This window comes from Ictidomys tridecemlineatus, chromosome 3 (genome assembly GCF_052094955.1).
Source record: "Ictidomys tridecemlineatus isolate mIctTri1 chromosome 3, mIctTri1.hap1, whole genome shotgun sequence".
Taxonomy (NCBI): Eukaryota; Metazoa; Chordata; class Mammalia; order Rodentia; family Sciuridae; genus Ictidomys; species Ictidomys tridecemlineatus.
This window is the reverse complement of record NC_135479.1, coordinates 43,078,015-43,093,980: the sequence shown is the minus strand read 5'-3', so window position 1 is coordinate 43,093,980 and position 15,966 is coordinate 43,078,015. Positions and strand designations below refer to the sequence as shown.

Sequence of the window (15,966 nt, the reverse complement as noted above, 5' to 3'; positions counted from 1 at the left end):
CCCAGAGAGGGTGCAGCTCTTACAACATTAATATTCTAAAGCAGTGATTCTCAAACTTTAAAATAGATCAGAATCACCTAGAAAGCTTTCTTAAAACACCAATTGCTGGTTCTACTCCCAGCATTTGGTTAGAAGAAGATAGTAATAATCCATATTTTTAGCAAGTTTCCAAATGATGCTGATGCTGCTGGTCCAGAAATCACACTTTGCGTACAACTCAACTAAAACCAATAGCAGTAGTCCCTTGCATACACAGGATACTAAGTAGATACTTGCTGATAGCCTCCGAATATTGGATGGTTTGATAAAGCTAAAGCTGGGGTCTTATCATCACTCATTTTATCTTTTTCTTATTGAGAACTTTTGAACTTTGGTAAAATAATTTAACCACAGAGACTTGGGAGAGCATGAAGGATGCGGTCAGTAAGACATAGTTGACAATTAAATCTTCTCTTTTCCTACTAAAATATACAGCTGCAACTGCCTTACATTTATAAAATATAAACTCAGAAAATGTAACTGCCTCTAAATTAATTCAGAATTCAAATAACAAGCCATTTTACAGTTGTTTTGAATTGTTACAAACACATAGTCATTATGTTTCAGATTATTGAGTGAGTCATCTTCAAGAAAATGAGAGAGTGCATTGTATTATTTTGAACAAATTAGCACTTTTCTAACTGAAAGGAGCATTTGTAGACTTAAAGCAAAGGCTTTTGTTTCGAGTTAAATTTAGAATGTTGAAACTCTTATCTCAGGGCTTGTGCATAAGGTTAAAAGTTTGATAGTCAACTGAAAGTCCTGCCTTTACTATTATTTTGTAAATAACCCTACCAAACCCCACAATTTTCTTAAGCACTGAAATAAGATAAAACCAATATTTTCTTCCTGGGAAGCTTTGAGTTCCAAATACAGGTATTGAGCACTAACTTTTAGTACTTAGAAAAATGTAGCTGGTAAAATAAGGAAGTCTCTTTATAGTACTCTTACACATTATCAAAGATGCTAGGCAAGTGCTCTGCCACTGAGCCAGCCTTATCCAGCCCCTGAATTGATTTTTTTCTAAGAATATAATGTGGTTTTTTGTTGTTGTTTTTGATTTTCCCCTAAATCAAATCATTCAAAAAGATGTAAAGATGAAATCACCATGTCCTAAAAAAATAACAAAAAACATATACTCTGGGAAAATCATTCTTAGCAATTTGGATAAGTATCCTTCAAGATTTTTTTGTTTGGTTTTGGTTTTGGTTTTTGATAATACTGGGGATTGAACCACTGAGCTACATCCCCAGCCCTTTTTAATTTTTATTTTGATACAAGCTCTCACTAAGTTGCTGAGGATGATCTCGACCTTAAGATCCTCATGCTTCAGCCTCCCTAGTAGCTGGAATTATAGGTGTGGGCCAACATGCCCAGCTTCCTTTCAGTCTTTTTTTGATCTTTTTAAATGAAAGGGGCAGAGAGAGAGCACAATAAGTGAACATGCAAGGGAGCACATTGCTGTTTTTTGTTTGTGATACTGAGGACCAAACCCAGGGCCACTCTACCACTGAGCTACATCCTCAACCCTTTTTATTTTGGTATGAAGTCTTGCTAAATTGCCCGGCTGACCTTGGATTTTTGATCCTGCTGCCTCAGCCTCCCAAGTCTCTGGGATTACAGGCGTGTGCCACCTTACCCAGTGCTATTTGGTTTTGGGATTTTTGTTTGGTTTGGTTTTGGTTTTAGTTTTAAATACAAAAATAAGATAAATACTATTTTCTAACCTGCTTTTTTCTTTATTCACAGTTTGTCATGAATATCTTTCCGTATCAGTGAATAAATTATGGAAGTGGTGGTTTGGTGGTGCTCGACATTGAACATAGGACCTTGTGCATGCTAGGCAAATGCATTACCACTGAGCCACACCCCTAGCTCCTAAATCATGGCTTTTAATGACTACACAAAATATTATTTATGGATTATTTTTTAATTTAAGAAACCTAGAGACTTCCTCAAATTCTAACCTATTTCTTTTTAAGACAGTATTGTTTAATTTATTTGGGTCACATCTGAAGTCTATTTTAATCTTAGCTATTGACTTTGTTTTGCTCTTTTGGCTAGAACTTAATATTTACATACTTTTGAAACCTTTCTCTCTGATGAATTGGGTGAGTTGCCTGTCTAGACATTGGGTCTTCATAATGTGGCTTCATTAAAGATAAACATTGCATGCAGGGGCATGATGTAAGACTCTTGGTGAAAAGAAATTAAAGGCAAAGGTGCAGTGTAAGCCCAAGAAAGACTATTTCTGGGTATTAGATAATACTAATGAGATAAACTCTTGGACCAGGTGGACTCTAAACTGCTTATACTTAGCTTAAGCCTTTAATAAAAATTAAATACTAAGGGAAGTTTTAACATTATATGAATGATGAGCTTTAAAAATAGATTGGGTGCTCATCTTTAGGAATAAGTAGGGGCAGGAGATAACTTCTCAGACTTACTTCAGTCCTAATATTGCTGGATCAGTTCACTGAAACTTGGAATTGGAATTTCAAAGTTAGGCAATAAATGAACTTTCTTGAAATCGTTACCTCAATTGTGCTATTGCTGTCATATTTTAAAATCAGGGATAATTGTTTGGTTTGGAAAATTAGAAAGGATTTTAGTATTCTTTTCAATGAGAATTTTATTTTGTTAATTAAATGCATCTCATTTGTCTTATCCCGGTCATTTTATTTCTAAGTACTAGGGACTGAAGAAACATTGTAAATGCTGCAGTTTCCAGTAGTAGGATATTATATAAAAACTGCCACTTTAAAGTACATTTCTCTGATTGACTTGATAAATTAGATTTTTTTTCACTAATCTCCCCAACAAAGGGGAGGTTTAGAGTTTCTTTCGGAAACCTTAAACAGTGTGGAGGGGAGCATATAAGATGTTTCTTTATGCTTATGGCCCATAGAATTTTATTTAATTCTTCAACCTAGGATCTTGAAGCTTAAAAGAAAATTTTAAAGTGTCATTCTAACCTGTGACATTTTAGAGTTTGTTGTTTTTGTTTGTTTTTTGAATATTTCATCTCATTCTTTGACTTAGGATTAATGTCATGACTTCTGACCTCCTAACTAAAGTTTCACTTCTTTTTAGTAAAAATTTATTAACTATACATTACAGCATTTATAATGTTTCTTTAGATATTATTAGAGGCCTGTGATCAGATTCCAAGAATGCTCAGGTGCTGTTCTTCCACATAAGATATTTAAAATTGAATGGATCTAAGATGTGCCTGTAATTCAAGCATAAAGTCAGTGTGAGATGGCTAGGTCCTTTCCTGTGATATTTTAGGTTTTCTGTTATAATTAGATTAAGCAACAGAGAGTCAAACATTTGAAATGGCACTTAATTGGGCGCAGTGATACACACCTATAATCTCAGTGGCTCGGGAGGCTGAGACAGGAGGGTTGTGAGTTCAAATCCAGCCTCAGCAAAAAGCGAGGTGCTAAGCAACTCAGTGAGACCCTGTCCCTAAATAAAATACAAAAATAGAGCTGAAAATGTGTCTTTGTGGTTGAGTACCCCTGAGTTCAATCCCCAGTAACCTCCAGCCCCTCAAAAAACATTTGAAATGGCACTTGATATTAGAAGTAAAAAAATAAATAACTTAGCATAGTGGTGCATGCCTGTAATCCCAGAGACTCAGGAGGCTGAGGCAGGAGGATCACAAGTTTGAGGCCCTCAGTAGTAAACCACCCCTGGGTTCAGTCCCCCCATACTGTAAGACAGATAGATAGACAGATATAAATACTTTTTTAACAAGAGACAGCTATTGTTTGTACTGTATATCTCTTACCAAAAAACTCTTGCTTCTCGACTTAACCTGATACCTTACTTTATATGTAATATTTATGAAGAATATTTTTTTCCTTTTATCAGCTTTGACTTGGCCAATCAATTGCCACTAATTGATATAGTAACTGTAGATAATTTGTCAGAAACACAGTTCATTTGTTCCCATGCCATTTGTATTTGAGTCTTGCCAGAAATTCTTAGAGCCTTGACAGAGAATAAAAGAGCCTCTAACACATGCAAAAAACTGAACAGTTAGCTCAGAGCTTGCCAAGGCATGCCCAAAGTTAAATATATAACAATATCTGAAGTCTTGTTTATAAGAAATTCTAGTTTACCTGTACCAGGTTTTCTGGTTAATTTAACATGTTTTAGAGTGTTTCTAAAGTCAGTCAGTGCTGAGTGCCACTATTATTATAGCTCTGTGTGTTTACTGCTCCTCCCATTATTTCAACCAACTGGATCTAGATCTTAGTCCATTTAAATTTTAGTTTCTCTTAGCTTCTCATGAGTTAATTTGGTTTTGAATGCTCTATTCATCATGCAGCATAAAGTCAGCAGTACAGTTGTCTCCTACATTTGGCATCAGAGTAATGAGCCTTACATTTTTATTATATCAGCTTTTATTAGAAATAGGCCTTAATGTGGCCACTTATGCTGCTTGTACTTCCCTAACTTTTCCTAGGAATATCAGAATAGAGACACAAAGATAGCCAGGGGAGTCTCACCTCTGCCTTGCTAAATAGGTCACTTGAGCTGTGTAGTTATGGGTTTTTCTCTTTGCCTGACCTTAGAATAGTGACCTAGTTAAGGAGAAAGACTCTAAGAAGAGCAGTACTAAAAGAATTCCAATAGAAATTTCTGTCAAATTTTTAACAACTATCTTGAGCCAGCTAATGGATCAGAACTTACTGTTTCTCTTCTGAAAAGAGGTACAGGGGCTTATACAGGGGAAATTGCCTTCAGAGTATATTTTCCTTGCTTCAAATGATCTGTATTACTACCACTACTATTACTACTGTTAACAACAGAAAACAAAAAGAGTAGAATGACTATTCATTACGTGAGGGAAGAGAATACATCTCTCTTTTCCATCATTAATTCTTCAGCCCTTGAACTGCTGTATACACAATGTAAATATTTCAAATGAGTGTTGCCTAGAAGACATTTTCTTTTTTTTTGGAGAGGAAGAACTGGGGATTAAACCCCAGGGAACTTTACTACTGACCTACATCCCCAGTCCTTTTTATTTTTTATTTTTTAAATTTTAAGACAGGGTCTCACTAATTTGCTGAAGCTGGCTTCGAACTTGAAATCATCCTGCCTCAGCCTCCTGAGTCTCTGGGATTACAAGCATGTGCTACCATGTCTGGCTTTTACCTTATTTTTTAAGGTTTATTCAGTATCTTTTTGAACATCTTATTAAGAAAATTTCCAAACATATCAAAGTAGAAATCATATCTTTATGTACTCAGTACTCAACTTTAAAAATTCGGCCAACATTTTGCCTGAAATCTTTCATCTATCTCCTCACCCTTTTTCTTTCTTTTCTCATCAGAACATTTTAAAGTAAAGCTCAGACACTGTCATTTCATTGCAGATACTCAAGTATAAAGGTATAGTAACCACAGTACCATCATTACACCAACAGTAAATCCTAATTTCATCTAAGATCCTGTCTATTCACATTTTTTGGAAGCCCCTTTTAAAAATAAGCAAAGAGCCAAGCCAGGCACGGTGGCTCACACCTGTAATCCCAGCAATTGGGGAGACTGAGACAGGGGGGTCTCAAGTTCAAAACCAGCCTCAGCAACTTAGTGAGGCCCTAAGCAACTTAGTGAGGCCCTACTCGGCGAGACCCTGTCTGTAAATAAAATACAAAAAAGGGCTGGGGATCAGGGATTAGGCTCAGTGATTAAGTGTCCTTGGATTCAATCCCTGATGCCAAAAAATAAAAAACTAAAAAGCGATGAAAACTTTTGATGAAAAATAATTTGAGAAGCTTCTGAAAAAGGAATCTCCTTTAATTACTATTGAAACTAAAGAAGAATATCTTGTACTTTATAAATGTGCAAAACTTTAATAAAGCATAGTAAGTAACCCCTTGGATAATGCTAGTAGTTTGCTTCATATTATAATTATTTGTAGAAATTACATCTATGAAACCAGTATACACATTCATATTCCTCATTCTCCCCTCTTCCATCTTTTGAACATTTCTCTGGCAACTATTATTATATATTATACTAATAGCAGAAATTTATTGATCTCTTGCTATATGCCAGGCACTATGCTTTACATGCATTATTTTGTAAGATTCTTGAAACAACCTAATAGGTAAGTATTATTATATCTCCCTCCAGTTAATTTAGCAACTTACCAAAGGTTTTATGACTATCATGAGTTGAGATCTGAATTAGGTCTCCTAACTAGTTGTTCTGCTGCCTCCCTTAGTATGCTTTAAGATGCTGATGCAGAAGAGTTAAATGATCTAAAATTTCCTTTTCTAAATCTCATATTTTTTTTGTCATCTATTAACCACCAGGCTGTAAGACTGGAAAGTACTTACCAGAATCGAACACGCTATATGGTGGTAGTTTCAACTAATGGTAGACAAGATACTGAAGAAAGCATCGTTCTAGGAATGGATTTTTCTTCTAATGACAGGTATGGTACCACAAAAAAAGAGGATGTGAAAACTTCCTTTTTAAATAACCTGTTCCTGTACTCCCCCCACTGCCCCCCCCCTTTGGTATAGGGATTGAACCCAGAGATGCTTAACCACTGAACTACATCTCCAGTCCTTTTTATTTTTTATTTTGAGACAGGGTCTCACTAAGTTATTGAGTCTGACTTTGAACTTTCAATCCTCCTGCCTCAGCCTCCCAAATCGCTGGGATTACAGGTGTATACCACCCGCCACAGGCTCTCTAGTTACCTTTTGAGCTATCACAAAAATATCTTGTGTAGCTCTTAAAGTTCAAGGCATAAAATAAAAGAATACGAAAGCATCTTAGCAAGTCTTGAGAGACAGGCATGTTTAGTGAATGTGTTTGGTTGTACATTTCTAATTTATGACTTATTCCTTACCTTTCTTTTATCTTTAATGTTATAAAGCAAATGATTAAATTTATCTCTTCAAAAGAAAAGCTGCTTTTTCATGGCCATCTACTTTATTGTTGGAGAAACCGAAATTTTAACTTTATTTAATTATGTATCATCATTGTATTTTATTTTTTGTTTTTTTAAATAGCCACATGTAGTTAGTGGCAACTGTATTAGAAAGGAAAAATCTAGAGAATAAAAACCAAAACTGAGATTCTAAAATTCTAATGAATGTAGACAAAGTAGGCTTTCTCACAGAAGAATAGTTACTGAAAGATCTGTTTTTTAGGTAACACCAAAAGTTAAAACTGCAGGACAAAGCTTCCTATATGTGTTTGGTGATTGTAGGACACATGTCCTTTGTGGTAATGTAACAGAGATCATGGGTTTAAAGAGATCCAGTCTCATGAATTTATCCATGGTCTTAAATCTTACATTTAGCAAATTGTATGCCTCCCTTTTTCTTCTTCAAAGTTAAAAGAGAGAATGGTTTCTTAAACTCAAAGCAGAACCTTTTATAATAATCCAATAAGGCTGGGAATGGTGGTGTACACCTATAATCCCAGTGGTTCAGGAGTGGTCGAGTTCCCCTGAGTTCAATCCTCAGTATTCCTCCCAAAAAATAAATAATGCAACTTTGGAGTTAGCTGTACTTCACATTCTGTGATTAACATAGAACTTGGCTTTTTTGTGTCCATAAGATTTGAGGCTTTTTTATTTTCACACTTTTTTTCTGGAGGAACCTTGGGAAGATTGTGGAATGCAGCTGCTAAGCAGATCTCTATACACTCTGAGATAATAAGCTTCAGGAAATCCTGCCAGATGTCTCAAAGCATTGACTTCCTGGTTCAGGACTAGAATGGAACTGTAGAATAGCTAGGGGTGTGACCCAGGCTGGGGGAATTTAGCCACAAAGTGAGAAGAATAGAAGTAATTCCTATTGTCCTTATATTGGGGGGGGGGGATTGGAGGGAAATCACTAATTTCACAAACCAGTGTTGAGCTTGTACATAGAAATCAACCTGAAAATGACTTGTTGATTCATAGGGATCACAAGTCTAGAATTGATAGCATACACCATTTAACAGCATTTAATTGTATGCTTTGAATTTACATAGGCTTGTAAACACATTTAGGCTTTCTCCTGCAGTTTCAATTTCTGGTGTTACCTTAAATTTTTTTTCTTTATTATTATTATTTTTTGGGGGGTTGTATAGGGAATTGAACCCAGGGGCACGAAACCACTGAACCACATCCCCAGCCCCCTTTTTGTTTTTAATTTGAGACAGGGTCTCACTAATTTTCTTTGAGCCTTGCTAAATTTCTGAGACTGGCCTTGAACTCCAATCCTCTTGTCTTAGCCTCTCAAGCTGCTGGGATTACAGGCATGCCCCACTGTACCCAGCCCTAATAGATTTTTAAGTAACTACTTTTCTGTAAGAACTTTCACATTGTCCACATTCATTAGGATTTTAAGACCTCTGGTTTTGTTTTTTGTCTCTATAGATCTGTACTGTGAGCACTAACCATCTGTTGGTATTTAAATAAATAAAAAATAAAATAAGCATTGGTGTTGTAGCTCAGTGGTACAGAGCTTGCCTCTCACGTGTGAGACACTGGGTTCAATCCTCAGCACCATATAGAAATAAATAAAGATATTTGTCCATCTGTAACTCAAAACTGAAATGACATTACATAAATAAATAAAATTTCAGTTTCTGTGTCATAACTAGCCATATTTCAAGTACTCAATAGCCTTATGTAGCTAGCGGTTCCCATATGGGACAGTGCGTGTATAGAATGTTTGAATTACTTCAGAAAGTGCAGTTGGACAGTGCTGCACTATCTCATATTTCCTTTTGTTCAGGTGTCCCTGACCTTTCTCTTAGAAACCCCATGCAACAGGAGCTAGAGTTGCATGGATACTTCAATTGAGTCTTCCCCTAGAGAGAGAAGGCAGTAATTGCAGATTTTCCTGACCCCAAGTGTGACAATCAGATGTCTAGCAATTTCTTTCATTTTGTCCTAAACTTTTCAGAAAGAATGCTAAAGGAGGCCCAATAACTATTACTCAGTGAACCACATCTATCTGCTGTAATAGTCTTGCCTGAATTACATCTAACAATTGCCATTAACAAAAGGAAATTTTAGTTTGTAGAAGACAAAATGGGACATGAAAAGTTAGAAACTGATTTTCATTCTGTTTGATAAACTTGACATTATGAAATTCCCATACATCTTCTACTCAAGTGAACCTCTTATACAGTAAGAGAAATGCTGCCTACTTCAGAATTCTTGTGATCAGGTAATCAAATGTCATTTCTATCTTAATTTCTATTAAAGGAATTTGTATCATTTCATATCTTAGAACATCATAGGTTAATGTTTCAAAATTAGATTAAACCAAAATAGAACCCAGATTGTTTATAACAAGTATAAATAGTTCTTAAAATGTTTGTCACCGTTTCTTTAGCCCATCTGAAGTATTATCCTGTATTTTAAGTAATAAATTTTTAAAATATACATCGTAACTTTGGTTTCTAAAGTATACCATGTGTATTTCAAGTTATAAACTAATAAAGCTTCTGTTGTCTAATTTTGGTTTTAAATCTTTGTATCCATAATATCTTGAAATGTTTGTTGAATGAGATGAGTATCTACTAAAATAAATAACTGTACTTTAGTGGAGAAAAATCTCATGAGACTCAGGTAAACTATATAAATATACCAGGTGTGAGGCAGCTGTAGTGGGGCATGCCTATAATATCAAGCGATTTGGAAGGCTAAGGCAAGATGAATGCAAGTTTGAGTCCAGTCTCAGCTACTTAGCTGTCTCAAAAAGGAGATTTTTAAAAAGGGCTGAAATTGTCTTCTAGCAGTACTGTGCTTGCCTCGCATGTGTGAGGCCCTGGGTCAGTCCCCAGCATAAATACACACAGAGACAGATACACGTGGGCACACAGAGATGCCCATAGACAAACACGAAAACACAGACATACACAAGCAGACACACACACACACACACTCACACACTCACACACACACACAACTAGTTGTGCCTAATTCAGACTTCTCCTTTCAGTTGTGTGGAAAAACTGCTACTTAATATTTTAAAAACAAAACACTCGAACCTGAATACCAGCTGAAAATGTGATGTTGATTCCTACATATCATTGTTACTTGTCAAAAGGTTGACTGCTATTTGGTCACCAGCTCATAGGTCATACTCCTGGAGCTCCTGTAGTCACTTAATTTCTAGATTTGTCACTGGGCTTCATATTTATACTCCAAATTTGTTTTGTTGCTAGGAACCTAGCTAAGCACTCACTAAATTAAAAAAAAAAAACTATTTAAAAAGTAATCCCATTCTACCTTAGGAAACTATTTTCAAAACAAATTTTCATGTGCTCACTCATCTTGTCAACAAAAAGATATCTATTTCCTTCATGATAGCTGCACCTCTGGTGTTCAGACCAAGGGTTCCAATGCAGACAAGCTATTTCAGTCTTGATTTGAGTGTCTTAAGCTCTAGAATCACTAATAGGATTTTGAGTAACAGGGCCAGAAAGTATAGCAAACAGCCCAGCTAGAGGCAAGCCTTCTTTAGCCATATAGTAATTCCAAAAATTTGACCTCAGTATTCTTCTGTTGTTTTTAAATCATTTACACAATGCTGTTCAATACCCCACTGTATCACTTTCAGATATAGTAGAGCATCTACCATAGATTCATATTCAACATTTGTCTTATAGGACAGTACATTCACATGTATCGTATTACTTTACATGTTTTAAATCTTTAACTGTATAAAAGTTTAGTTTGTTATCTGCATTTAAAGATGAATAAATTGAAAGCTGAAAGAGGTGAAACAACTTGTCAGAGGGAGTTATCATTTTGAAGGAGATCAAATCGAGGTATTTTGTCACAGTAGATACTTAGTAAGTAGAAATTATTGTGTTTTAGGTATTCTTGCTTGCATTTTTTGTTTATCTAATTTAATTTTAAAACAGTCAATGATGAAAGTATTTTTATCTCAGATTTACAGGTGAAGAGACTTGGACACAAAACAATAAAATCATTAGCCTGATGGGCTGGGGATGTGGCTCAAGCAGTAGCACGCTCGCCTGGCATGCGTGCGGCCCGGTTTCGATCCTCAGCACCACATACCAACAAAGATGTTGTGTCCGCCGAGAACTAAAAAATAAATATTAAAAATTCTCTCTCTCTCTCCTCTCTCACTCTCTCTTTTTAAAAAAAAAAAATCATTAGCCTGAGGTTATACAGTTAGTACCAGAGCCCATGCTCTTAACCACACTTCGTTGTTCACCTCCCACATTCAGTGTTCTTTCTACTACATCATGCTGCCTCTCTAGATATATTGGGAGGGATCAGGTACAGGAGCCTTTAAAAGAATAGAAAACTGTTGGGACAGTCTTGAGATAGTGACAAAAGTCTGGCATAGGTAACAGTTGTCCAGAGAAGGGATGGGATAGAGCACATAGTCAGTTGGGAATCCATGGCTTCCTATACCATTCACTTAAAGCCTGGTTTCCTTCTTGGACTAGGATGTAATTGAAATTGTGTTTTGATTATTTGTTTTTCAGTGTTCTGGATCAAACTCAGGGCCTCAACCTTGCTAGCTAGGCAAGCACTCTACCACTGAGCAACATCCCCAGGGCCCAAAATTCTAGGGCTATCCTTTTACAATTTTTGGCATTTGCCCATGGTAGTTCAGTACACAGATACCAAGTACTATTTTATTTATTTAAGTTGTATTGTTTATTTTTTTCTAATTTGAGCACAAATCTTCATTAATTACATTTTGATATGTAGAAATTTTAATAATTATACGATAGAAATTTTAACACTCGTGCCAAAATTTAGAGTTTAGGAGTTTATGTTTTGTGTTAAGAGAGTTAATAAACAAAGATAGCTTCCCAAATAGCAGGAAATAATTTATGGACTGCTTCTTGTCTTGCAGTAGCACTTGTACCATGGGCTTAGTCCTGCCTCTCTGGAGTGACACCCTAATTCATTTGGATGGTGATGGGTAAGTGCTTTCCCTTTTAATTTTCCTTCAGAAAGCCAAGAGGTAGGGTTCCATCTTAGTGAACTAGTCAACTGAGTGGGAGGCCCAGTATGCCCGACTGAACAAACATGTCAGTAGCTCAGTAGGTGCTTTTAAACTCCTGTTTTGTAAAGTGAAGTAAAAATACAACTTTCCAATTTCTTATTCCTACCATAGTCAGCCAGATAAAGAAGGAGTAGTTTATTGCTCACTCTTTAATCTGAGCTTGTAGGCTATTGCAATGCCCTCCCAGAGAATATGTTCTGTTTCAAATAACCTCTTGCAGCCTCTGCCAGCTGTCAGCCTACAGTATAACTCTTTCCTGTGCCAGTTCCTTCCACTGACCTTCCAACCCCCACCTTCTGGTGTTTTTAGAATGTGTCCCCAAGAGACTAAGATGTTTGCTCCAGTTTATAAAACCAGGGTCAGGTTTGCTAACAACCCAGAAGACTTCCAAATGGAAATATACAGAAGAAGAGTTTGACCATATCTACAACTGGGAAACTTTTAATTGCCTACCAGTTTATCGAAGCTTTTCAGTCAAGCCTTAGTTAACTTCTAAGTGATGTACTTGGTAATTCCTTCTATTGAACCAGCTATTGCTAGCCCAGAAAATAGGCTTGAAAACTCAAAACTGAACTAATTTACCCTTATTTGTGAATTTTTGTTTTGTTCTCTTTTGTCTTTAGTGGGTTCAGCGTGTCAACAGATAATAGAGTTCACATATTCAAACCTGTATCTGTGCAGGCAATGTGGTAAGATGACTTTTAATACCTCTACAAAAAGTGGGGTTTTTTTTAGCTATTCTATAAGTGTTTTAAAATATGTTATTAGAGTAATACTTTGTGAGAATTAATATTTGAAAGGTCCAATTTACTGTTAAAATGCTGTATGCTTTGTTTAGGATTTTTGTTATCGGTTTGACCATCACAGTTAAAGATGACCTAAAAGTGCAATTTTTAAATTGTCACAGTGGAAGGCCTTGAGCATTGGTCTACAAGTGAAATCTAGAGGTATTCTTAGGCTCTGGTGGAGACAGTGGATCAAATACAGCAGATTAGAACTGAGTTTTATAGGAACACATTGACTAAGTTACTTAGCAGTCTTAAGAGCCAAGTCTAGAACACCTTACTGCTATGTATTAGCTCCCTGGTACCAAAAATAAATAAATAGTGAGATAGGGACCATAAATGAGGTATTTTTAGGTATATTTTGGGAAGGACTACAAAGCAGTCTTAATTCAAGTAATAACCTTACATCAAGTTTTGATGTTCTGAAGTAGACTGACTATTCCTCACTGTGTTAGCTTGTATTTCCTAGAGGAAGAAAACATTAATTATCCAGTATATCACACTAAACTGGCCCCTACCTTTGAATCTATATAATAAAACAAATTCTCTAAGAATTTGGCTTACTTTGAGTAATAGAACATATTTTTAAAGATTCTGCAACTTTATTTTTAAACCACAATCTTTAATAAAAATGGACTATTAAAAATTTTTAATTTATATAATATGGAATTGACAAGGATTTAAGGAATAGACAATCATATGCTATTGATAGAAGAATAAACTAGGAAAGCCTTTCTGAAGAGTGATTTGCCAGTGTGCCTTATCATTTTGCATGCCCTTTGACCTAGGAATTCTACTAAGAATTTACTCTGCAGTAATAACTATGGGTGTGTGCAAAGATTTATATAAGAATGATTGTTGATGTTCTAATAATAGCAAAAAATAGGAAACAATTTAAATGAAAAATAAAGATCAGTTAATTTATGATACATATGTTATTGAATATTATGCAGCCATAGAAAATGATCTAACTTAAGAATATTGAGGGGTTGGAGTTGTGGCTCAGTGGTAGAGCACTTGCCTAGCATGCATGAGGCACTGGGTTTGATTCTTGGCACCACATAAAAATAAACAAATAAAATTAAGATATTGTGTCCATCTACAACTAAAAAAAATATTTCTAAAAAGAGAATATTGATATGGAAAGATGTTGATAAAGGCTGTAAATTAAAGGATAAATGGTATGAAAAATAAATTAAAAAGCATTTTTAAGAAAAAGATGTAAACAGACTGACCACAGAGTTTTATATAACTGTCCTTTAGGAGAGACACATTAATTTGTAGCATTAAGACATTTTATTTGACAGATACTAATTGAGCTCCAGCAATGAGATGAGCCTTCTTTTAGGTACTTCAAATACATCAATAAACAAAACATTGAAAGGTCTTTGTTCCTGTGTAACTTACTTTCTACCATTTCTGACTTAAGCTCTTCCTAAGCATATAACCAAAAAATACTTTTCAGTTTTGTTTACCCTTCATGGGAGTTCAGAATCAGAAGTCTCAGACTAACCAAAGCTCAAATCTGAGCCAGGCCCAGCGGCATATGCCTATAAACCCAGCAGTTTTGGTGACCAAGGCAGGAGGTTCAAAAGTTCCAGCCCAGCCTCAGCAATTAGTGAGGACCTAAGCAATTAGCAAGACCTGTCTCAAAAATAAAAAGGGCTAGGGATGTGACTCAGTGGTTAAGTGCCCCTGGGTTCAATCCCCAGTACCAAAAAAAATATAACCAAAACTGTTCTTAGAAGGTATTTCATGTGTATGAATAAATGGTTTTTAAAAACTAGGAGACCAAATCACCATAAATGATAAAACATCATTAAATAAGTACTTTCTGGATATTGAAGGGATGTCCTCATGGCTTAGGGACATCTATGTATGTGATCTCTGTGGAGCCTCCAGGAACCATGGGGAAATATATGCTGTTTTGTAATGTCTATGTCAAGAGGAAGAAATCTTGGGCTGGGGATGTGGCTCAAGTGGTAGCGCGCTCGCCTGGCATGCGTGCGGCCCGGGTTCGATCCTCAGCACCACATACAGACAAAGATGTTGTGTCCCCCATAACTGAAAAATAAATGTTAAGAAATTCTCTCTCTCTCTCTCTTTAAAAAAAAAGGAAAAATTATTATTAAAAAAAAAAGGAAGAAATTTTTATGTAGTATTGTTGAGATCTTTAGTTTTCTAGTAATACAGCCCCAGTGTGGTTCCAACTATATGATCTTGAGCTCTATAGGTACCTAGATCTTTTTCACTAATGGATTGTTAGTCTCTTCCCCATCCCCAACGTTAAGGTTACATCATATCTTTTAGTAAATGTCTAAATAATATGGGCAATACCCATATCATCAGGATTAGAGGATCTTGAATTCCAGGGAGTAGATTCTCCAGAGGTCAAATGCTATAGAATTTAAAAATCAGAAGACTTTGAGATACACATGGGTTATTGGCCTTTTAGTACCCCACCATTCTGCGGTGCTCATTTCCCAGTGTATCTTTCAGGTCTGCTCTACAGAGTTTACACAAGGCTTGTGAAGTAGCCAGAATGCATAACTACTACCCAGGCAGCCTTTTTCTCACCTGGGTAAGTTATTACGAGAGCCATATCAACTCGGATCAATCCTCAGTCAATGAATGGAATGCTATGCAGGATGTGCAGTCCCATCGGCCTGACTCTCCAGCTCTCTTCACAGACATGTAAGTAGCTTGCTGAGAGTTGGGAAGGTCCTCTCTGTTCTATGCTAGGCAGCATGTTCTTCCCTGATTTCTTATCTTTAGGATTCAATCTTATCCACTTTTATTAGACACTATCTACATCACATCTCTGCCACACTCTTCAACCCTGTTAATTCTGCTGCCTGCAAAGGCATGAAGAATTTTACACCTGAGTACAGTGGAGGCTCCACAATCAAGAATTGCAATACCATCAAATCGATTATTCAGATTCTACTAATTTGAAATCTGAGTTTAAAGGAGTTAGGCTGAAGTTTGTATTTGCTTTGTCTGTGAAAGGAATATTAGGTAAGCAAATTAATGGCAAGAAACTTAGATGTTTGTCATACTTAACAAGATGTTTCCAATCAATTTGAAAGAATACATAGGTTCTAAGCTGAT

At 36.0% G+C, this 15,966-nt stretch overlaps 1 protein-coding gene across 5 annotated transcripts in view; it reads left to right on the top strand.

Annotated features, from left to right (window-relative positions):
* Positions 1-15,966, top strand: part of Ssh2 (slingshot protein phosphatase 2) — a 254,433-nt gene that overhangs the window by 192,614 nt on the left and 45,853 nt on the right. For 3 of the 5 annotated variants that reach the window (XM_021728139.3, XM_040269241.2, XM_005327861.5), the window contains 4 exons: positions 6,377-6,498; positions 11,918-11,986; positions 12,694-12,759; positions 15,355-15,549. In XM_021728139.3, the coding sequence (XP_021583814.2) occupies positions 6,377-6,498; positions 11,918-11,986; positions 12,694-12,759; positions 15,355-15,549 (452 nt within the window). The remainder of the gene's footprint in view (positions 1-6,376; positions 6,499-11,917; positions 11,987-12,693; positions 12,760-15,354; positions 15,550-15,966) is intronic. The other 2 variants (XM_078042588.1, XM_078042589.1) reach the window with 1 other exon arrangement.